Source organism: Sciurus carolinensis, chromosome 1 (genome assembly GCF_902686445.1).
Source record: "Sciurus carolinensis chromosome 1, mSciCar1.2, whole genome shotgun sequence".
Taxonomy (NCBI): Eukaryota; Metazoa; Chordata; class Mammalia; order Rodentia; family Sciuridae; genus Sciurus; species Sciurus carolinensis.
Genome location: NC_062213.1, coordinates 43,377,835 through 43,402,629, shown reverse-complemented (window position 1 = coordinate 43,402,629; position 24,795 = coordinate 43,377,835). Strand labels below are relative to the sequence as shown.

At 36.9% G+C, this 24,795-nt stretch overlaps 1 protein-coding gene across 3 annotated transcripts in view; it reads left to right on the top strand.

Annotated features, from left to right (window-relative positions):
- The first annotated feature begins 3,645 nt into the window (after window positions 1-3,645).
- The window catches only part of Dpy19l4 (dpy-19 like 4), a 79,051-nt gene continuing 57,901 nt past the window's right edge, over window positions 3,646-24,795 (top strand). For 2 of the 3 annotated variants that reach the window (XM_047521752.1, XM_047521745.1), the window contains exons 1-4: window positions 3,646-3,782; window positions 7,312-7,422; window positions 20,851-20,975; window positions 24,615-24,705. In XM_047521752.1, the coding sequence (XP_047377708.1) occupies window positions 3,767-3,782; window positions 7,312-7,422; window positions 20,851-20,975; window positions 24,615-24,705 (343 nt within the window). In that variant the 5' untranslated portion in view covers window positions 3,646-3,766. Of the gene's footprint in view, window positions 3,783-7,311; window positions 7,423-20,850; window positions 20,976-22,464; window positions 22,529-24,614; window positions 24,706-24,795 lie in introns of those variants that run through there. The other variant, XM_047521758.1, reaches the window with a different exon arrangement.

Genomic DNA, 24,795 nt, shown 5'->3' with positions numbered 1-24,795 from the left:
TTTACCACTGAGCTACATCCCTGATCCTTTAAAATTTTTATTTTGAGACAAGTACTAAGTTGCTGAGGCTGGCCTCAAACTTGTACTTTTCTTGTCTTAGTCTCCTAAACTGCTGGGATTACAGGTGTGTGCCCCTGGGCCCAGCCAGAAGGATGTTTTTAAAATACCTTTGCATATGTCTCTTCTTTTTAATTGTTTGTTCTATTTAATTACACATGACAGCAGAATGTGTTTTGATTCATTGTACACAAATGGGGTACAACTTTTCATTTCTCTGGTTGTACACGATGTAGAGACACCATTTGTGTAATCATACATGTATAGGGTAATGATGTTTGTCTCATTCCACTATCTTCCCCCCCCCACCGCCCCCTTCTCTCCCCTCATTTCCTTTTACACAATCCAAATTTCCTCCATTCTTCCCTTACCCTCTCCCCTCTACCCGTTAGGTATCAGCATCCCAGAGAAAACATTTGGCCTTTGGTTTTTTGGGATTGGATTATTTCACTTAGCATGATATTCTCCAACTCCATCCATTTACCTGCAAATACCATACTTTTATTCTTTATGGCTGCATAATATTCTATTGTGTATATATACCACAGTTTATCTATTCATCTATTGGAGGGCATCTAGGTTGGTTCCACAATCTAGCTATTCTGAATTGAGCTGCTATGAACATTGACGTGGCTGCGTGACTGTAATATGCTGATTTTAAGTCCTTTGGGTATAAACCCAGGAATGGGACAGCTGGGTCAAATGATGGTTCCATTCTAAGTTTTCTGAGGTATCTCCATACTGCTTTCCAAGAGTGGCTGCACCAATTTGCCATCCCACCAGCAATATATGAGTGCATATGTCTCTTTAGTTTCAAGAAGATAAGTCCTTAGGGGCCTTTGTTTTGTATTTTTCTCATCTTGGCAGCATGTTGTACTTGACACATGGAAAGTATATGATTATGAACTACAGATATAATTCAGTGGTAGAGCATTTGCCTAGCATGTTTGAGACCCTGGGTTTGATCCCTAGCACCCCCCCGCCACACACACACATGTACACGATTATTTTAATAATGTAAACCTTATGAATCATCATCATTTAATACATCCAGTTTGTTATCAGATCCTGTAGGTTTCCAGCATCTTTCAAGTGCATTGTCTTTGAATATTTTAATTTTCATTACAGGTCTTTGTTTTCTTGCCCAGTTTGGTACTCCTACATTCTCTAAACTCTATGTATTTGTGTGTTTGTGTTTGCACTGAGCTGCATCCCAAGCTCAAGACTTTTAATTTCTTAAAACCAATAATATTTCGCTAAAAATATCCACTACATCCAGTCTTTTAGAGGTGGCAGAAAACCACATTGCTCTGAGAATATTTTACATGTTAAAGACCACTTGAGAAAATGTGGAGTGTTTTAGGGTTAGTCAAGGTGAGGCAAAGGGTATGAAGTGACCCTTTGAATTTTGGACAGGAAACTAGCAGTCCATTGTTCGTTGTGGAAAAATAATCAATATGGGGAGCTGGGGTTGTGGCTCAGTGGTAGAGTGCTTGCCTAGCATGTGGGAGGCACTGGGTCTGGTTCTCAGCACCACATATAAATAAATAAATATTCATTGACAACTAAAAATATTTAATAATAATAATAGTAACCAGTATGGTTCACCTGAAGTCATCTTAGAACCATGTATCCTCTAGGCATGTATATTATCATCTGAAAATAACTGACTTGGTATTATGGAGTGACCCACTGAAAACAGCTATAATGCTGGTTGCAGGACATCTTTTTGGATGAAGTATATTTTTTGATTGCATTGGTTCAGGGTTAAGATATTCTATTCTAATTATATGTGAACATTTTAGAGTTCAAGGGAGAAATATTTATACTAGAAAACAATTCCTAGTCTATTGATTTCTGAAGACTGAGTAAGTATCTTCTTTCATGTTTCCTTTTCTCTTTTTTGTGGGGTGGAGGCTTATATTGGGGTTGAATCCAGGGTGCTGTATCACTGAGCTACATTCCTAGTCCTTTTTGAGTCAGGGTCTTGCTAAGTTGCTCAGGGTCTCACTAAGTTACTGAGGCTAGCCTCAAACTTGTAATTCTCCTGCTTTAGCCTCCCAAGTAGGTATATTTCTTCTTTTAAGTTGCTTTTTTTTTCAGGGTGCAAACCTGTAATCCCAGCAACTCAGGAGGTTGAGGCAGGAGGATCACAAGTTCAAAGCCAGCCTTAGTGAGGTCTTGCCTCAAAATTTTTTTTAAATGGGAGAAGGTGCTAGGAATGTGGCTCAGTGGGTAAGCCTCTTGTTTCAATTCCTGGTACAAAAAAAAAAAAAAAAAGGAATAAGTTTTTTTTTTCTTCTTATTTTTCTTTCTCCCACTACTCTACAGAGCAGGTGAATTTACAATTAAGTCTACTTTGAGGGATCATGAAAAAAACTATAGGATAGCGCTTGGAGACTCTAGACTTGGAAACCAGCAGCCCTTGAGGGTTGTTATGTTCCTTTCTCTTATGTTGTAGTTTTCACGCAGCTGATTTGACACAGGACTTTGGGGTATGTACGACCAATGCCCAGGGCTCTGTCATATCCTGTGGTTTCCAGTGCCCACCATTTCTGCGTTGACCAGGAGCCTTTTCTGGTTCACTGTTTTTAACTCCTAATGCAATGTTGTCTGAAGGCAAAAGACATATTTACAGACAATCAAAGACATAAAACGAGTTCCTGGAACTGTTTTTGCACAGCATTAAAAAATGATAGCTTCTCCCCTAACTTAATAAAGGCTTCTTTAGGAGACCTGTTCCCTGCTAAGTAAGGAACATCCATAATTACCCCATGACTTCAGTTAGTTCTGTGCTTGCTTCTTCCACTTCAAAAAGATATTTCCTCAGTTCCTAAATTTACTTCCATGAACTTTTGGGGAAAACTTTTGGGGTCCTGGTGTTTGCTGGAAAAGATCGGATACAAAAAGTGAGGACATACAAATTAAAACTATTTTCCACTACTCTGGAATACTAGACGCAACACCCTTCCTCCACAAATCATAGTAATTGGGCTGTTTTGTTTTCCTGAATATCATGACATGGAAATGTTTTGTTTAATTCGTTTTGGTCAATTAGTACAAGCTTCTTTCTTGTTAGGGTCAAGCGGTCTGCTATGCCAAACCACCAACTAGAATATTTTGCCGGGCTCTCAGCCCACGGTGAGCCCGCAGGCACTGACAGCAGTTCGAAGTCCTGGGTTCCATTTCCAGCTCTGACTACACTGAAGACTGACTTGATGCTGGACCTCAGTTTCCTCTTTGTAAAATGGGGGTACGGGCTGGTTTTAAAAGGTGAATCTGAGAATAGTCTCTGACTCCCAGAAATGAATCACAAGGTCGCGGAAAGCAGGTCCTCGCCCACGGTTTTGCAACTGATGCACAAAGTGAGGGTTTGCGGCGGGCGTCAGTAACCTCGCTTTCCCCGGGAGGGGCTGGGCGGGCCGGCAGCACCAACCATAGGCAGCGCCCGCGGCGTCCAGGCTCCTTCCTGCCAGCAGGCCCAGGCGCCCCAGCGAAACGCTCCGGCCGCCCGCCGCTCCCGGCACTCTAGTTCCCTGGCCGCCGGGGGGGACGCGGTTGGCCGCGACACCGGAGGGGGGCGGGTCAGGAAGTGGGGGCGCGGCGGCCGGGAGCGGGCCAGGGGCCGCTGGGGTGTTCCGCAACGCCGAGGGAGTGAGACTCCGGGCCGCGCGGGAGCCGGAGGGCCACCCGGGTCTCTGCGGAGACGATGGCGGCGGAAGAAGGTGACGGCTCCGGGGTCCAGCGCGCCAGCTGCCGCCAGTGGACTCGGGAAAGGGGCGGGGAGGCGAGGGGCCCGGAGGCCTGGGCTGCGGGCGCCGGCTGGCCGCGGCCGCGCGGGGAGGGTGAGAAGGAGTGGGTCCGGGGAGTTTGGGGAGAAATTCGCGAGAAACAGAGTGAATGGCCCGAAGTTTCGTCTCCCTAAGTGGGGAGCAAAGGTGGAGCTGAAAGTTGGGCGTCTGAAGCGAGAGAGAAAGCTGTGGGGGGAGTGGTTGACTGGAGGGTTATGAGCAGATCATTAATGGAGTGGGGGACGTGATTGGTTTAGAAGATGTGGGATCAGGTACAGAAAGGGTGTTTAAATGTGATAGTAGTTTAACCAGATGCCCCTCATCCTGAGTGCGTTCATCTAGGTTTGTGGATCATGACAAACACAAAATCGCAGGGTGAGAGGGGACGCATGCCACCCGCATACAGAGAGGCAGGGGTTTAGGATAAACATGGTAAGATGAATTGGGAGCTTTCCAAGCCCCCTCAGGACAGCTGCCAAGAAACTTCAGCCTGCAATATTTATCCGTAGAAAATTATAGATAAAAGTGGAAAGCTGGAAGGAAATTTTTAGCTAATGATAAGAGAGCATAAGGAAATATTCTTGGCAGGATAACTTCATACCCTTACTAGTTTTGGAGACAGGCATACCAGGTAGGTCACTTGATTGATTTTGCATGCAGTTGGAAAACACGATTTTTTACCTTGTTGAGTAGAGTTATGAATGTGATAGCAAGTTGATCTAATTTAGATTTAAGCCTTTTTGAGCCAAGAGTGTGAGACGGGAAGCTTGAAGAATTTGGTGGAAAGCAATTAAAAATAAAGATTAAGGGTAAGAAACGTTTATTGCTCTGTGACTTGCTGCCGTGTCCCAATACTCATACTTGCTTCATGCATATCTCCTCTTCCTTGAGTTTTCAGGGTTAAAACTAATCTAAATGTAAGACATTCTACCCCAAACAGCTTCAAAACCAAAGCTATTTGTGATTGGTAAGGAAGAGTGTAATCCCATTTGTTTCCTTGGTTTTTTTTGTTTTTTTTTTGTGGTTGCTGTACATTATCATTTGTAATATTTCCTTTTGTACTTTGTTTTTCTGACTAGCTGCAAATCTCTGGGAGTAGGTTGATAAACTAACTTGTATGTTCCCTCAAGGACATTAATGCTGAGTTTATGCTGAAGTTAAAACATGAAAAAAAAATTCTGTAATACTTAAAAGTCTAATGTAGATTATGCAAAAAAGTTATTTAAGAGTTCTACCTAATTAAATAGATATGTTGTGGAACCAATGAAAAGAATATAACCATTTTGTCAAATTTACTTGGATATAAAATGGTAAGTGATTTTTTGCTTTAGGATTATAGGTAACCCAAAACAATTAAATGGAACAATTAGTGGTTTACAGTTTTATTAAAGCATAGTTTCACTCGACAATGTTTAATTCCATAAATATTTGGGCCCCTCCCATGTTAGATGCTGGGTTATAATAGTCAACAGTGAATAATTAAATTCTCACTTATTACAGTAATGCTTTGATGATAATGTTTATAGCAAACATCTCTTTGTATCAGGCATTATTTTGGGTACTTTCCATTTACTTGGCACTCAATTTTTTTCAAAATGCACATTATCATTTTGTTAAAATTAGACTGGCCTGTATATTTTACTGTATCTAGGTGTTATTCATATCCTTTTTTTTTGCATATCATTCATATTCACTTGGATCCTCTTCATTCTCTATATATTTCTCTTAAGTAAACATTCTTTGGGAATCTAATCTTCCAAAATATGACTTGCTTGATGCAGTAGAGAGTCAGGGTACGTATATTTCTACTTCCTTAAAGAAATATTGGAGTAAAGAAGCAATAAACTTTGAGTAGAACAGTGTTAATACTTCACTTGGAAATTGCTGTGTATAGTCTGGATGGACATTCACAAGCCTATTTATAGCCTTACTATTTCATATGAAGATAACTGGACCAGATTCTGAAATAGCAGATTATTTTTGTGGGCACGTAGTCATCTTCATTTAGTTTAGCTTTTTCTTTACAATGCTAAAAATGTAACTACTGAGAATGAAACTTGAGCTTTTATTCCAGAGCTTTCCTATCAGAACTGATAATCAAGTTTGTCCATTGCTTTGACCTTTCCTGTTTTCCCACTTTGTGGGGTTTCTTTTGGGCTCAATGCTGGGGTACCAACGCAAGGCCTAAACATTCTACCACTGAGCTATAGCCCATCAATGACTTTGTCTTTGAGTTATGAAGTTATAAGACCAATATAAAGGAATGAGATGAAATTTGCATTCATTTAGTTTTGTTTCTTGATGGTAGACAAAAAGTTAGTGTAACAAGAAAGTTGAAGAGATTGGTTAAAATAAAGTAAATTCTCTATTAGTTTGTACTTTTTGCCCTCACAATTTAATGCCACTAAAATTGACATGTCAGTGTTTACATTCAATATAAAATAATGTTTTTTTCCTTTAAAAATTGTTATTAAATAACACCTTAAAAATGTATGGCATCCTAGCTGGGCACGGTGGCACATGTCTATAATCCCAGTGACTTGAGAGACTGAGGCAGGATTATCAAATTCAAAGCCACCCTCAGCAACTTAGTGAGACCTTAAGCAACTTAACAAGACCCTCTCTAACATAAAAAGTAAAAGAGAGCTGGGAATGTGGCTCAGTGGTTAAGCGCCACTGGGTTCAATCCTTGGTACCAAAAAAATAAAGGTGTTCAATTCCTGGATAGATTATACACTTGACAGAGACTTTGAACTTGTCATCTACCCCATGATTCTGAGAAGTTAAGATTATTATCTATATGTATTATAGATAATATGAAATTTAGTTTACTGATTTCGGAGGTATCACGTATATTACATTTCTTTTAAGAGATAGGGAAGATAGTTTAATATTTAGAAATTTTTCTGAGAACTTCTTACACTTATAACAGGGATCTTTATTGGTTCTGCCTATTTTCTAACCTAGGGTTATATAATTTTATAATGCTGATGTTACTCATCACTGTAAAACACTGTAGAACTTTCAGGGTTATTAAAAAAATTAAAAACACACAAAGTGTAGTTTTATAATCAGTGCATTGTATTTTTATTTTAAAAAATTGTTAATCCGTGCATGATGCATTTGCTATTCTCAACTAACTAAAATAATAATCTAGTTAGGCATTCTGGAAAAGTTTATACTCATTTTAGGATATTTTAAAATAGCGTTATCTGAGAAGACGAGCTTGTTGGTTTATCAGTGGGATGCTCAAAACATTGGAGGTGGTGATGGTAGAACCTTTATCAACTTTTTTGTACTAAAGACAGTTTTACATAACATAATTATGAAAAAAGTTGTCTGTGTAATTAATAGGTCTCAGTAAGTCACATAGGTGACTTTAGCTTTAGTATAATAACAGTTCATCAGCTTGGGGTACAGATGATTGGTACATCCATTGCAATAATGTCTTCAATATTTTAAGGACCAACCATAGAACTGCGCCAAAGGAAAAAACCAAAGTCTTCAGAAAATAAGGAATCTGCCAAAGAAGAAAAAATCAGTGATACTCCTCTTCCTGAAAGAACTCCAAAACGTAAGTTAGGTAGATGTAGAGTTTTTGTATTACTACAAAAATAGTTCTGCTAGGAAGTATGTTTCAGTATTTTAAGTACATGAACATACTTTGAGATTAAATATATGGTTAACACTTTGTATGTGGTATATGTTTTGTATGTGGTTAATGTTAAGTTTAGGTTTCATTAGGGAAAATGTTTGCCTATGATAAACTTTTATTTCTGATTTATAATACAGGTTGTAGCCACAGGTTGGCCAATGTAGCTTTATGTGTCATGAAAGAACAGCCCCTATTTGGAACATGTTTTTCTTGGGATGGGGAAAAGAGCAGGAAAGTAGGTAGAAACCTGTGATGTCCCTTAAAGTTTCTGCAGAACTGGCACGGTCTCTTGTTCTCCCATTCTGTTGGCCCAACCAAGTCATAGTCAATCCAGACAATGGGACACAGAAGGATACTGATTACAGGGAAGCATTGCAAGTCAGATAGTAGTAGGCAGAAATGTATAATCTTTTTCTCTTTATTTTGTCCTTCTGGCAATTGAACACAAGGCCTTGTGCATGCTTAGCTCTACCAAACTACATTCTTAACCTCTGTAATCTTTTTATAGGGAAGGAAAAATATAATTGGGAAGAATGACCATGCTGTCTTTTTGGTCATAGAAATTGACTTTATTCTCTCAGAGTACACTTACTATTTCTCCTACTCTAAAGAAGACACTCAATATTTATTTCCTTAAAGCATCAGTCTTGAAACCCAAGGTCGTCTTATCTACAGTAGGACCAGCTCTGACTCATTCTAATCCTAAGACCTATGAACTGAAAAGACAAGTTGTCTGCTCTGCGTAAGGGTTCTCAAGACCACCCTCACGTTTGGTGATTAGCTTAAAGGACTCACAGATTGCAGTATATAGTTGCATGTGCAGCTGTGATTTATTGTAGTAAATAATAAGTCAGCAAAAGGATAAGGTTTATGGGCAACATCTTCTAGAAAGCAGGCACAAGATTTCAAAATTCCCCTCCTAATAGAGTCACAGAAGATATACTTGATTCCTTCAGCGTCAAATGATTGTGATATTTGTTAAATTTTGTCAGCTATTTCATTGTTTGGTTTTACTGGAGACTGCTCTGTAGGTAACCTGTGCCTGCTGCATACCAAAATTCTAAAGCCTCATATACAATAAACTTCATTGTACAAATGGAGTATGTACAGTAAACCACCCTTATCATGGGAAGTTTCTTGATATCTGAGTTCCCAGTTGTTAACCAAGAGCCTACCTTACAAACAGGCCCTTATGAAAGAAGTCTCAGGCCTGTTCTATTACCTCTTTTCTGTACCTGCCCCCTCTCTCAATACACAATGTTGTCCAGAGACAGGATAACCAAAATAAATGCTTCCCTTTAAAAGGAAGAGTGGGAGCCACTGGTTCATAGCATTTCTGAAATTATACTAAGTAAATGAGATTTCCTTACCCTGGGGTATGGAATGTTTTGTGATTATGCCCCAATTGTGGCAATCAGTTGCTTCCAATTCATTGTTCTCCACAGTCCTTGACCTCACTCCCTGTAGGTTATTCTTTTTCTATCATCTTCCATATCTGAAGATAGCATTGGAGAATATGTCATCCTTAGATCCTGAACAGATTGCTCGTGTTCCTACCCTTAGAAAGTTAAATCCGTGTGTCTACATATATATATACACATATAAATATATATACATAAATACATATACAAACATACATATATGTGGACTCAAGTAAGACGAAGGCAATGGGTCATCGCAACCAATAGATCTTGGTTAGGGGCTGGGTGCAAGAAAACTATTTTTGGAAATTGGAAAATAAAGATCCATGCTATACAGTGGCAGAACATTTGGTGATATTATTTCCTGTAATGTTGCATTAATAATACTAATTTTTTAAAATCATTTTGGGTAACCAAACTGCAGATCAGAATGTTACTAGAGAGTGCCTTGGTTACTTTTAGCTGCATTTGACTAGAGGAAAGAGATGAGTTTAGAGCAGAATTGACTTATTTGCAAGTGGGAAGTCTGAGAATCCAAGTATTCGCAAACTTGTTGAAGTTAGAACTGTTTATCTTTTTTAACCAATAAAATATAAAATCAAGCCAGGTGTGGTGGTACACATCTGTAATCCCAATGACTCAGGAGGCTGAGGCAGGAGGATCACAAATTAAAAGGCCAGCCTCAGTACCCTACTAAGGCCCTAAGCAATTTAGTGAGTAGTGAGACCCTGTCTCAGAATAAAAAATAAAAAAGCAAGGGGTGTAGTTCAGTGGTTAAGTGCCCCTGGATTCAATTCCTTGTACTCCCACCCCCCCACCAAAAAAAATCAAGAAATACTTTTGAATAACAAAAGTTAAGATGAGTGCTCAGGGCAACCACCAAATCAAGGGCCTGGTTGTTGCACATTTTGTTAAAATGTATAAATGGATGAAGGTGTTTCTTAACTAAATCCTTTTGATTGGATGCAGAGAAGAACTGTGGATGTTGTCCCACAAGAGTTTGACAAGCTTAATCTAAGGGTCTTTAAGGTAGTCTAGGCATATCTAGGAAAAAAAAAATGTGGGTACAGTTGGAACTAGAACTGTCTAGAATTAAGTATGTAAAAAGTCAACAAAATTTTTTTTTCAAATACAGTGATTTTTGTTTTGTTTTGTTTTAGGAATTGAACCCCGAGCCTTGCACATGCACAGCACATGTTCTATCAGAGTTATACTCCCAGGTTAATTTTTTAAATTGAGATATAATCAACATGCAATTAAATGTATAGAATTTTAGGTGTTTAATTAAATAAGGTTTAAAAAAAATTTTTTTTTAAAATTTATTTGTTTGTGGTTCCTAGGATTGAACCCAGAGCCTCACATAGGCTAGGCAAGTGCTTTATCCCTAAGATACACCTGCAGCCCTTTTAAAATTTTATTATTTAATTAATTAATTAATTATATTTTAGTCGTAAATGAACATATGTCTTCATTTATTTTGTGGTGCTGAGGATCAAACCCAGTGCTGGGAGTGAGCCACTGAACCACAGCTCTAGCCCTTTACATTTTATTTTGAGACAGGGTCTTGCTAAGTTGCCCAGTCTGGCCTTGAACTTGCCATCCTCCTGCCTCAACTTTCTGACTTGCTGGGATTACAGGCATACTTTACCACACCAAGCTAATAAAATGAGTTTTAACATTTAAATATTACCAAAACAAGCTAGGAACATTTCCATTATCCCAGAAAGTTTCTTTGTGCCCCTGGTAAATTCTTCTTTCATCTGCAAAACAACCACTGTTCTGATATTTTTCAGTATTGAATAATTAATTTTGCATGTTCTGAAACTTCAGTGTAAATGGAATCATACAGCATGTAAACCTTGGTGTCTGAATTGTTTCATTTAACCCAGTATATCATTCTTTAAAAATATAATCATTTTAATAAGCCAATCTCAAAAAAACCAAAGGACGAATGATCTCGATGATAAGCAGATGATGACACATAATGGGGGGTGGGAGGCAGGCAAGAATGGGGGAAGGAGGGACTGTATAGAGGGAAAAGGGATGGGAGGGGTGGGGGGGGAAGGAGAAAAATAACAGAATAAATCAAACATCGTTACCCTATGTAAATGTATGATTACACAAATGGTATGCTGTTACTCCATGTACAAACAGAAACAACATGTATCCCACTTGTTTACAATAAAAATAAATTAAAAAAATAGTAATCATTTTAAGACTGAGGATATAACTCAGTGGTAGACAAGCTTAGTATGTTAGAGGCTCTGGGTTTAATCTCCAGCACCAAAAATATATATAATTTATTTATTTATTGAAGTCATCCATATTATGAATATCAATAGTTCATTCCTTTTTATTGATTAGAAGTATTTGATTGTTTGAATAGACCTTTTTTATTTCTCCATTTTGCTTTTGTTCAACATTTGGGTTATTTCTTGTATTTATTATAAATATTGATACTATGAATATTCTTTTTTTTTTAAAGTCGTTTAACATCTTTTTTAATTATTTTTTTTTATTTTTACAGACTGCATTTTGATACATTGTATACAAAAGGGGTACATCTTTTTGTTTCTGTAGTTGTGCACAGTGTAGATTCATACCATTTGTGTAATCATACATGTACATAGGGTAATGATGACTGTCTCATTCCATCATTTTTCATTACTGCCCCCCCATTTCCCTCTACATAATCTAAAGTTCTTCTGTTCTTATCTCACCCCCCACCCCCAAAACCCCCATTATATATCATCATCCACTTATTAGGGAAAACATGGCTTTTGGGATTGGCTTATTTCACTTAGCATGATATTCTCCAATTCCATCATTTATCTGCAGATGCCATAATATTATTATTCTTTTTTTTTTTTTTTTTTTTTTTTTTTTTTTTTTTTTTTTTTGCGGTGCTGGGGATTGAACCCAGGGCCTTGTGCTTGCGAGGCAGGCACTCTACCAACTGAGCCATATCCCCAGCCCAATATTATTATTCTTTATGGCCAAGTAATATTCCATTGTGTATATATACCACAGTTTCTTTATCCGTTCATCTGTTGAAGGTCATCTAGGTTGGTTCTACAACCTAGCTATTGTGAATTAAGCTGCCATAAACATTGATGTGGCTGTGATACTATAGTATGCTAATTTTAAGTCCTTAGGGTATAAACCGAGGAGTGGGATAACTGGGTCAAAAGGTGGGTTCATTCCAAGTTTTCTGAGGGGTCTTCATACTGCTTTCCAGAGTGGCTGCACCAATTTGCACTCCCACCAGCAATGTAAAAGTATGCCTTTTTCCCCACATCCTCACCAACATCTACTATTGCTTGTGTTCTTGATAACAGCCATTCTAATTGGAGTAAGATGAAATCTTAGAGTTGTTTTAATTTGCATTTCTGTAATTACTAGAGATGTTGAACACCTTTTCATGTATTTATTAACCACCTGTATATCTTCTTCTGTAAAGTGTCTGTCCAGTTCCTTGGCCCATTTATTGATTGGGTTCTTTGTATTTTTGGTGTAAAGTTTTGTAAGTTCTCTATAAATTTTGGAGATTAGTGCTCTATCTGAAGTGCGTGTGGAAAAGATTTTCTTCTACTCTGTAGGCTCTCTTTTCACATTATTGATTGTATTCTTTGCTGAGAAAAAGCTTTTTAGTTTGAATCCATCCCATTTATTGATTCTTGCTTTGATTTCTTATGCTTTGGGAGTCTTGTTAAGGAACTCTAATCCTAAGCCAACTTGATGCAGATTTGGCCTACTTTGTCTTCTATTTGGTGCAGGGTCTCTGGTCTAATTCCTAAGTCCTTGATCCATTTTGAGTTGAGTTTTGTGCAGGGTGAGAGATAGGGTTTTTTTTTTTTTTTTTTTTTTTTTTTTTTTTTTTTTTACGTTTACATAGGGTAATGATGTTTATTTTATTTTTCCCCTCCCCCCCACCCCTCCCACCCCTCCCACCCCTCTTTTCCCTCTACACAGTCCTTCTTTCCTTCATTCTTACCGCTCTCCTTAGCCTAACTCTAAACCTAACCCTAAACCTAATGCTAGCCCGTCCCACCCCCCATTATATGTCCTCATCCGCTTATCAGCGAGATCATTCGTCCTTTAGTTTTTTGAGATTGGCTTATCTCACTTAGCATGATATTCTCCAATTTCGACCATTTGCCTACAAATGCCATAATTTTATCATTCTTCATTGCGGAGTAATATTCCATTGTATAAATATGCCACAGTTTCTTTATCCATTCATCAACTGAAGGGCATCTAGGTTGGTTCCACAATCTGGCTATGGTGAATTGAGCAGCAGTGAACATTGATGTGGCTGTATCTCTGTAGTATGCTGATTTTAAGTCCTTTGGGTATAGGCCAAGGAGTGGGATAGCTGGGTCAAATGGTGTTTCCATTCCAAGCTTTCTGAGGAATCTCCACACTGCTTTCCAGAGTGGCTGCACTAATTTGCAACCCCACCAGCAATGTATGAGTGTTCCTTTTTCACCACATCCTCGCCAACACCTATTGTTGCTTGTATTCTTGATAATCGCCATTCTAATTGGGGTGAGATGAAATCTTAGGGTAGTTTTGATTTGCATTTCCCTTATTACTAGGGATGTTGAACATTTTTTCATATATCTGGTGATTACTTGTACATCTTCTTCTGTGAAGTGTCTGTTCATTTCCTTAGCCCATTTGTTGATTGGATTATTTGTATTCTTCGTGTAGAGTTTTTTGAGTTCTTTATAGATTCTGGAAATTAGCGCTCTATCTGAGGTATGGTTGGCAAAGATATTCTCCCACTCTGTAGGCTCTCTCTTCACATTTCTGATAGTTTCCTTTGCTGAGAGAAAGCTTTTTAGTTTGAATCTATCCCAGTTGTTGATTCTTGCTTTTATTTCTTGTGCTATGGGAGTCCTGTTAAGGAAATCTGATCCTAAGCCAACAAGTTGAAGATTTGGACCTACTTTTTCTTCTATAAGATGCAGGGTCTCTGGTCTGATTCCGAGGTCCTTGATCCATTTTGAGTTGAGTTTTGTGTAGGGTGAGAGATAGGGGTTTAATTTCATTCTATTGCATATAGTTTTCCAGTTTTCCCAGCACCATTTGTTGAAGAGGCTATCTTTTCTCCATTGCATATTGTTGGAACCTTTGTCTAGTATGAGAAAATTGTATTGATTTGGGTTTGTGTCCATGTCCTCTATTCTGTACCATTGATCTACCTGTCTATTTTGGTACCAATACCATGCCGTTTTTGTTACTATTGCTTTGTAGTAGAGTTGAAGATCTGGTATTGCAATACCCCCTGCTTCGCTCTTGCTACTGAGGATTGCTTTAGCTATTCTAGGTTTTTTATTCTTCCAGATGAATTTCATAATTGCTTGCTCTATTTCTGCAAGGTACATCATTGGGATTTTAATTGGAATTGCATTGAATCTGTATAGCACTTTAGGTAGTATAGCCATTTTGACGATATTAATTCTGCCTATCCAGGAACATGGGAGATCTTTCCATCTTCTAAGGTTTCCACCAGAAAACTTTTAGAACTCATAAGTGAATTCAGTAAAGTAGCAGGTTACAAGATCAATGCTCATAAATCCAATGCATTTTTATACATAAGTGATGAATCTTCAGAAAGAGAAATTAGGAAAACTACCCCATTCACAATAGCATCGAAAAAAATAAAATACTTGGGAATCAATCTCACAAAAGAGGTGAAAGACCTCTACAATGAGAACTACAGAACACTAAAGAAAGAAATTCGAGATAGGGGTTTAATTTCATTTTCCAGTTTTGCCAGCACCATTTGTTGAAGAGGCTGTCTTTTCTCCATTGTATGTTTTTGGCTCCTTTGTCTAGTATGAAGTAACTGTATTTTTGTGGGTTTGTCTCTGTGTCTTCTATTCTGTACCATTGGTCTGCCTGTTTTGGTGCCAATACCATGCCTTTTTTGTTACTATTGCTCTGTAGTATAGTTTAAGGTCTGGTATTGTGATACCTCCTGCTTCATTTTTTCTGCTCAGGATTGTTTGGCTATTTGAGGTCTCTTATTCTTCTAGATGAAGTTCATGATTGCTTTGAACATTCTTAATAAGTCTCTTGGTGGACATATGTTTTCATTTCTCTTTATTTATTTATTTATTTTTATGTGGTGCTGAGGATCGAACCCAGTGCCTCACATGTTCCAGGCAAGCACTCTACCACTGAGCTGCAACCCCAGCCCCTTGTTTTCATTTCTCTTAAACACCTAAGAAAAGAACTGTCTGATAAGATTTTATTATTACTGTTGTTGTATATTTTTAATTTGCTTTATAGACAGGATCTTACTTGTTCTGTTGCTCAGCTGGCTTCAAACTCCTGGGCTTAAATGATGTTCCTCCCTCAGCCTCCTGCAGTAGATGGTACTATAGGTGTGCTTCACTATGCCCCTGGCCTGATTAAATTTTGGGGATTGTTCTGTCAAAGACTGATAACCTAGATTAGAAAGGACCATTACCCTTTAGGTTTTATTTATTTATTTATTTATTTTGGTATTGGGAATTGAACCCAGAAGGGCTTAACCACTGAACCACATGTCCAACCCTTTTTATTTTATTTTTTTAATTTTAAGACAGAGTCTCACTAATTTGCTTAGAGCAGGGCTAAGTTTCTGAAGCTGGCTTTGAACTTACGATCCTCCTGCCTCAGCCTCCCGATCCTTTGGGATTATAGGCATGTACCACCATGTCTGGCATTTTTTGTTTTGTTTTGTTTTTTGGTATCAGGTATTGAAACCAAGGGTACTTAACCACTGCCACTGAGCCATATCCCTTGTCCCCTTTATTTATTTATTTATTTTGAGAGAGGGTCTCCCTAGATTGCTTACAGCCTCACTAAATTGCCGTCTGACTTTGAAACCTGTCTTCCTCCTGCCTCAGTTTCCTGAGCCTCTGGGTTTGCAGATGTGCACCACCACACCTAGCATGCCTTTGTTTTGGAAAGCACTGATGGTTTGAGGTTGCTTTTTTACTGTGGTAAAGCTGACAAATAGAGTAGTCACTTTTAAAAATTTGGAAAATACAATATAAGAAAATTAAATAAATCTGGAGATCTACTAAAAAGTAGTATTTTGCCCAGAATATACATAGGGTAGTAAATGTGAACCATGGAGAAAAGAACAATAAAAATAAAATGCATCCATAATTTCATTGGCTAGAACTACTTTTAAATTTCTGGCATAAGGAGTGGGGATGTGGCTCAGTGAAAGAGCACATGCTTTGAATGTACAGGGCCCTGGGTTTGCTCCCCAGGATCAAAACAAAATTTTTTTTTTTTTTTTTTTTTTGCGGTACTGGGAATTGAACTCAGGGCCTTGTGATTGCAAGCAAGCACTCTACCAACTGAGCTATCTCCCTAGCCCAAAACAAAATATTTTTTGGTGTAAGTACTGCTTATCTTTTTTTCTGTATAAAGTCATTTATTTTTACTGTACATTAAATATTGTTTATTGGTGCTCAGTTATATTGATGTTGACATTTATATCATCTTTTTTCTTTTCCTATGCTTGATCAGCATTTTACAAATGAAGGAAATGGCATAGCTGTTATCTGATTTGGCGGTTTATGACTATCAATTTAATTGAAAGTTAGATCCTTTACTTTTCAATTTTTTAATTAAAATGGTTATTTTTAAAGATAATTTCCAGTGCCTAGAGCTTTTTAAAATTTTTTTTAAATTTTTTTATTTTTACAGACTGCATTTTGATTCATTGTACACAAATGGGGTACAACTTTTCATTTCTATGGTTCTACACAATGTAGATTCACACCATTCATGTAATCATACATATACATAGGGTAATACTGTCTGTTTCATTCTACTGTCTTTTCGTCCCCCACCCCCTCTCACCATCTTTTCCTCTACACCATCCAAAGTTCCTTCTTCTCTCCCCCCTGCCACCCCCCTTCATTATATATCATCATCCACTTATCAGAGAAAACATCTGGCCTTTGGTTTTTTGGGATTGGCCTATTTCATTTAGCATATTTTCCAACTTCATCCATTTACCAGCAAATGCCATAATTTTATTCTTCTTTATGGCTTAGTAATATTCCATTGTGTGTATATATATACCACAGTTTCTGTATCCATTCATCAGTTGAAGGGGATCTCAGTTGGTTCCACAATCTAGCTATTGTGAATTGAGCTGCTATGAACATTGATGTGGCTGCATCACTGTAGTTTGCAGATTTTAAGACCTTTCGGTATAAATCAAGGAGTGGGATTGCTGGGTCAAATGGTGGGTCCATTCCAAGTGTTCTGAGGCATCTCCCCACTGCTTTCCAGAGGGACTGCACCAATTTGCAACTCCACCAGCCATGTACGAGTGTACCTTTTCCCCCAACATCCTTGCCTACATTTATTACTGCTTATGTTCTTGATAATAGCCATTCTAATTGGAATTAGATGAAATCTTAGGGTGGTTTTAATTTGCTTTTCTCTAATTATTAGGGATGTTGAGCACTTTTTCATGTATTTGTTGATCACCTGTTTATATCTTCTGTGAAGTGTCTGCCCATTTCCTTAGCCCATTTATTGATTGGTTTCTTTCTATTTTTGGTGTAAAGTTTTTTAAGTTCTCTATAAATTTTGAAGGTTAGTGCTGTGTCTGAGTGTGTGTGGAAAAGATTTTCTCCCACTCTGTAGGCTCTCTTTTCACATTATTGTTTCCTGTGCTGAGAAAAAATTTTTTAGTTTGAATCTATCTCATTTATTGATTCTTGCATTTATTTCTTGCATTATGGGAGTCTTGTTAAGGAAGTCTGGTACTAAACCAATGTGATGAAGATTTGGGCCTACTTTTTCTTCTATTTCGTGAAGAGTCTTGGACCTAATTCCTAGATCCCTGATCCATTTTAAGTTGAGTTTTGTACAGGGTGAGAATTAGGGATTTAATTTCATTTTACTGCATATGGATTTCTAGACTTCCCAGCACCATTTGTTGAAGAGGCTATCTTTTCTCCATTGTATGTGTTTGGCACCTTTGTCTAGTATAAGATAACTGTGCTTATGTGGGTATGTCTCTGTGTCTTCTATTCTGTACCATTGGCCTAGAGCTCTTTATTTTCTGTAAAATATACACTTACATCAAACTCTGAAAATTTGACGTCTCTTCCATCTTCTTACAAAAGCAAAATATTTACTATTAAGGCATTCAAGTATAGAAATTGTTTGAATATACTTTTTTTTTTGTGGTGCTGGGGATGGAACCCAGGGCCTTGTGCTGAATATATTTTTTATAATAGTCCCTGATAAATAGGATTAATTTGCTGTTATCTAAGTCTTCTGGTTGTCATTGTTGTGCTGAGCCTCAAACCCAGTGTGCCTTGGACATGCTAGGCAAACACTCTACCACTGAGCTGCATTCCCCAGCCCCTATTGTCCAAGACTTGAAAAAAACACATTTAGAAACCTTGAGGCACTTTTTTGTCAAACTGCCACCATAGATAAGTTTTCTTATTTTTTTTTATAGTTCATATTGTGTCATATATTTTTGTAAGTATGCTTGTGTAGCATAATAGTAATATCTGATCTTTGCTATGATCTTAACATGTACCAGGCATCATGCCAAATGCTATTGGAAATAGGATGCAAACTGCTATTAGAAATAGGAATTTTAAAAACAATTATATCAGGACTGGGGATATAGCTCAGTTGGTAGAGTGCCTGCCTTGCAAGCACAAGGCCCTGGTGATCCCCAGCACCGCAAAGAAAAAATAAAACAAACAAAACAATTGTATCATATTTATACTAATATTGATTTATTGGGTAGTATTTCTTAAACATTTAGATATGATTCTTTTTAATTTAGTGACATCTAATTGATTATTCTGTTTGAGAAATAACAGAGAATAGCTAAGGATTTTTTTTTAATTTTAATTATTTATTTTTTGTGATTCTGGGATCAAACCCAGGGCCTCACACATGCTAGGCAACCACAGAGCTAACCCTAAGTTTTTTGCTTTTTTTTCTCTTGTTACTGGGAATTGAAACCAGGGGCATTTTACCTCCAAGCTACATCTCTAGCCCTTTTTATTTTTTATTTTGAGACGAGATTATAAATTGTCTGTTTAAAAATGCTGAGGTTGACGTTGAACTTAAAATCCTCCTGCTTCAGCCTCCTGAGTAGCAGGAACAACAAGTATGTACCACTGCACCCAGCTTCAAACCCAGGATTTTTGTTTAGCTAATCAAGTAAATCAAGAAGTTCATTTGTGCAAACTCTAGGTCATTGAGTAACAGAACACTGGGTTTTAAGCCCTTAGGTACTTAATGGCTATAGTAGGATTGAATTGTCTCTAGAAGATTCCAGTGTGTTTTTTTTTTTTTTTTTTTTTTTTTTTTCCAGTGTGTTTTATGCTGTGTCCTCAACATTTGACTTTTGAAAACATAGTCATCAAAACTTATTGAATTATACACTAGGGCTGTAGCTTAGCCCATTGCAGTATCACATGCCTGTAATCCCAGCAACTTGGGCAACTGAGGCAGTATTACAAGTTTGAGACCACTGTTAGCAATTTGGCAAGATCCTAAGCAACTGAGACCCCATCTCAGAATTTAAAAAGGGTCTGGGGATTTAGCTCAGTGGTAAAGTACCCTGCATTTAATCCTCGATGGTAAAAAAAAAGGGGGGGGGCTCTGTTGTTTATAATATATGTTATTATTATTATTGTTGTTGTTGTTGTTGTTGTTGTTTGGTACAGGAGATTGAACCCGGGGCACTTTACCACTGAGCCACATCCCCTGCCCATTTTTATATTTTATTTAGAGACAGGGTCTTGCTGAGTTACTTAGGGCCTCAATGAATTGCTGGGGCTGACTTTGAACTTGCAATCCTCCTGCCTCAGCCTTCCAAGTCACTGGGATTACAGGCATGTACCACCACACCCAGCTTATTGTATATAAGTTATTATTAAAGAAAAATTTCTCAATAGGAAAAAAGTATATGAGTAAAATGTTTCAAGAGTAGTTCTGAAAGAATCTGTATTCTTTAGATATTGGATAATAAATTCCGTATTTTTTAAAAATTTTTTTAGTTGCTGATGAACCTTTATTTTATTATTTATTTATATGTGGTGCTGAGAATTGAACCCAGTGCCTCACACATGGAAGGAAAGCACTCTACCACTGAGCCACAACCCCAGCCCACCTTTTTCTTTTATTAAATTAATGGATGTTAATATATTTACTATCTTAACCATTTTAAAGTTGTGGTTCTATAGTGTTAAGTATTTACCTCGTGAACCAGATCTCCAGAACTTTTTCATCTTATAATGTATAATTTTTTTTTTTTTTTTTTTTTTTTTTTTTTTTTGCGGTGCTGGGGATCGAACCCAGGGCCTTGTGCATGCAAGGCAAGCACTCTACCGTCTAAGCTATCTCCCCAGCCCTGTATAATTTTTAAAACCAGTTTAGATTACAAAAGAATTGAGCTGAGTATAAAGTTCTAATATTTCACCCTTCCCACACCTGGAGTTCACCTTATTCTTAACATTTTGCATTAATGTACATTTGTTAAAATTAATGAACCAATATTGGTACATTATTCTTAACAATTCTACAATTTATTTGGATTTCTTTAATTTTTACCTAATGTCATTTTTCTTTTTCAGGATCCCATATAGGATTCTACCTTGCATTTAGTTGTCATGTCTTGTTAACCTCCTCTTGTCTGTGACAGTTCCTTAGACTTTTCTTGTTTTTGATGATCTTAACTGTTTTTAGGAATACTAGTTAGGTATGTTGTAGGATATTCCTTTATTGGATTTTATCTGATTTTTTTTATGATTAGATGGAGGTTATGAGTTTTTAGAAAGAAACTATTGACTTAGAATGTCATTTTCATCACATCATAACAAAAGGTACGCACTATCTTTTGATTACCTTTAATGTGTTCTTTCAGATGTATTATTTCAGCGCTTTGCAAAGATTTTCATTGGCTGTCTTGCAGCAGTTACTAGTGGTATGATGTATGCTCTCTACTTATCAGCTTACCATGAACGGAAATTCTGGTTTTCCAACAGGCAGGTAAGAACAAAGAATTTTGAGCATATGAAAGGCGTTTTAGTATATAATATTAATTTCAGTAATTTTTTGTTTGTTTGTTTCTGGTACTGGGTGTTGAACTGAGAGGCTCTTTACCACTGAACTACGTCTCCAGCCTTTTGTATTTTTGAGACAGGGTCTCGATAAGTTGCTTTGAGCCTCCTAAGTTGCTGAGGCTGGCTCTGAAATTACAGTCCACCTGGCTCAGTATTGCATTTCCTATGGAGCCAAAATACATGTGTGATAAGTATGTGAATGCTCTTTTATGACTGTTAGAAAAAAATTCTATAGAATCTCTTGAGAACACAGTCACAATATGAATTGTAAAATATGTAACTATTTTTTATAGAATAGGAACTATGAGAGTACTTTCCTTGTACAATTAACTTATTAAGGACTGTTCTGGAAAAACCTGGTCTGAGTGTATGAAAACTGGCTGCAAGATGTCATGAAACCAAAGAAAGAGGCAGGCAGATCCAAGATTGCACAGAATACAATTTATTAGGGGACTTATGTATAGGAGTTTGTTTTGGGCAGCAGCAAGACAGATAGATCTTTGTGATATGGAGCAGAAGGAGGGGGCTTATGTAATGGTCAGGGCAAAAGTGAGTCCATCCACTCCAGAATGTACCTGGTTTGTCTCAAACTAACATAGAGGACTTTAAGCACATTCCTGGCACTTAAAATACCAGGGTCCCGAGATTGAAAAGTTCTACTTATTACTCTATATATAGTGTACTGAAGAATTCTGTGGGAAAAACAGACCAGGGTTATTCAAGAGCAGTCAGGATGGTTGCCTTAAGATGGCTCTACTCAGGTCAAGCTGAATCCCTACAGGGACTTTTAATAACAATGAAATCTTAAGGAGTTTAGTCTGCCTTTTAGTTGTTTTGATAGCTCACATTTTAGAAATAATTTATGGAAGTTTCAGCATTAAATTGTTGCTTTCAAAGTTAACTTGACTTTATAGAGTTTTTAAATTTTTGAGCTCAAACTGGATTTTTTATCATTGTTCTTGTTTTTGAACAAGGAGTTAAGCCGACTAAATGTATTTAACCTTTGATGTATCTTAACCCCACCAAAACATCTAACTGAATAATTACTGACTATACCTGTGTTAATTTAACTGTTACTGTAGCATATACTTTTTCCTTAAAACTGTTATATAGAGCTGGGCGAGGTGGCACACACTTGTAATCCCAGCAGTTCAGGAGGCTGAGGCAGAAGGATTGAGATTTCAAAGCCAGTCTCAGCAATTTAGCAAAGTACTTAGCAATTCAGCAAGACCCTGTTTCTAATAAAATATTCAAAAGGGCTGAGGGTGTGGCTCAGTGGTTAAACACCCTAGGTTCAATTCCCAGTACCAAAAAACAAAAAAAACCAAAATCTATTATATAGATAAATAGGTCTCAATACCAGATGTGCAATGGAATCATCCAGGGAACTTTCAAAAAATACCCTTCCTTTTTAGATTCTTGGGATGACAGGAAGAAATGGGAAGTGGCTGGTATCAGTATTTCAGAAAATGTTTCCAGGTAATTCTGTTGTATAACAAAACTGAGAACAACCAAAGGTTTGACAATATAACAGACATTCATCAGGAACCTTGTTTTTTCAAAGTACTGTGTATGGGCCGGAAGCATTGGCAGTGTCTGGGAACTTGTTCAGAATTGCAGACTCTCAGGCCCCACATAGAATCAGAATCTACATTTTATTAAGGTCTCCAGATGTTTGATATGTACAGTAAATTTAGGAACCACTGATTGAGAGTTTCATCTTTGAAATTTTGGGAGGAAATAAATCTTTCCATTCAAAAAAGTCATTTTAATGAAATTTATTGAGGTCAGTAAGTTCTGTCTTAGTCCATTTGGACTGTTATGTAGTAATACTTAATAAATTGGGACTGGATGTCCAGGGTAAGCCACTGGTAGATTCAGTGTCTGGTGAAGACTTGCTTCTTGTTTCTAGGCAGCTATCTTTTTGCTGTGTCCTTAGGTAGAAAAAGGAAAAGGTGAGGAATCTCTTTTGGGCCTCTCTCATAAGGGCACTAATCCCAAATGCCCACTTCCAGATAGCATCACATTGGGGATTAGGTTTCAATATATGAATTTGGAATTGGGGGGGGGACACAAATACCCAGATGATAGCATGCTCTCTTACAGTCTTTTATTTATTTATTTATTTATTTTTGTGGTGATACTGGGGATCAAACCCAATGTCTTATGCATGCCAGGCAATCACTCTACCACTGAGGAGCTACACCCTCAGCCCTCACAGCATGCTCTAGATAGGGAATGTGTATGTTGGGGGCTACGGTTCATTAGTTAAGGAGACTTGGGAGAGACTTCTCCTTGGAGATTCATAGTGCATGATATATGCCAAAACTGAACAGTAAGAAGAAACTCATATAACTTTGTTTAATATATCCTGTTTTAAAATTTAACTACAGATTTTTTTAAAGCAGTTTAAAAACTGGTCTTTTTTTTTTTTTTTATTAGTTGTATTAATTGGTAAATAGCGGTTTAGTATTCCTTATCTGAAATTCTTAGGACCAGAGGTGTTTTAGATGTTGGATTTAAAAAGAATTTTTTTTAACATATACATAATGAGGTATATATAGACTTAGAAATGGGACACAAGTCTGAAAACAGAATTTATTTATATTTTGTATACACTTTATACACATAACCTATAGGTAATTTTATACAGTATTTAGTGCGCTTGTATTTTGACTGCAACTCATAACAGGAGGTTAGATATGAAATTTTTCACTTGATGGCATTATGTTGGCACTCAGAGTTTCTGATTTTGAAATACGTAGGATTTCAAATTTTTGAATTAAGGATGATCAATCTGTATTGTACATGACAAAAAAGGTTTTATTTTTAAAGATTGTAGATTTGAAGAAGTTTCATTCTTCATTAAAAATATGTCATTGTAATGTTTGACCACTCATTCTTGATTCTCCATAGCTTAATTTGGGGAATTTTAAGTCTGCTTATATTTTTGAAAATTCATTTAAAAAGAATTGATTAAATATCTGCTGCTCTTAAAAAAGTACTAATTAAATACTTGCTGTATTGGATACATAGGGATATGAATAGTAATAAAAAAATATCAGTTTCTTCTTAAAGTTACTCTCTTTTTATAACTTTATTTTTTTTTAATTCATTTATTTTTTTATGTGGTGCTGAGGATCAAACCCAGTGCCTCATGCATACTAGACAAACACTACCACTGAGCCACATTCCAAGTTCCTTAAACTTGTCTTTTTATTATAGATTTCTGACACTTCAGTTATAATTGTTATAACCTGCCTTATTCTTGCTATTTTTAGGACATTCTTTTGGTTTTCCTTCTAAAGTTTCCTTACATATAAACTGATACTGACTTGTGATTTATAATCCATTTTAAACCTTAAGTATTTCATTAAAATGATTGCAAAGTTATTGACCATTTTTAACTTCTTTAATAATATGACCACTTGTGCTTAAAGGAAATTCAAACATGTTTTTTAATGAAAGAGTAAATAAATATCATGTTAATTTAGAAAGTGAAGAGGGAAGAGGAAGCTAAAACTTAAGATACTAGTATTTAAATATTCATTTCATTTTATTTTAGGAGCTTGAACGGGAAATCACATTTCAGGGTGACAGTGCTATTTATTACTCCTATTATAAAGATATGTTAAAGGCACCTTCATTTGAAAGAGGTAGGATAATCCTGTTTGTATTAGTAATAACAATATTTTTCTAATATAAATCATTGTTCTTCAATATTGGAGCCTTAGAATGTGGGGATT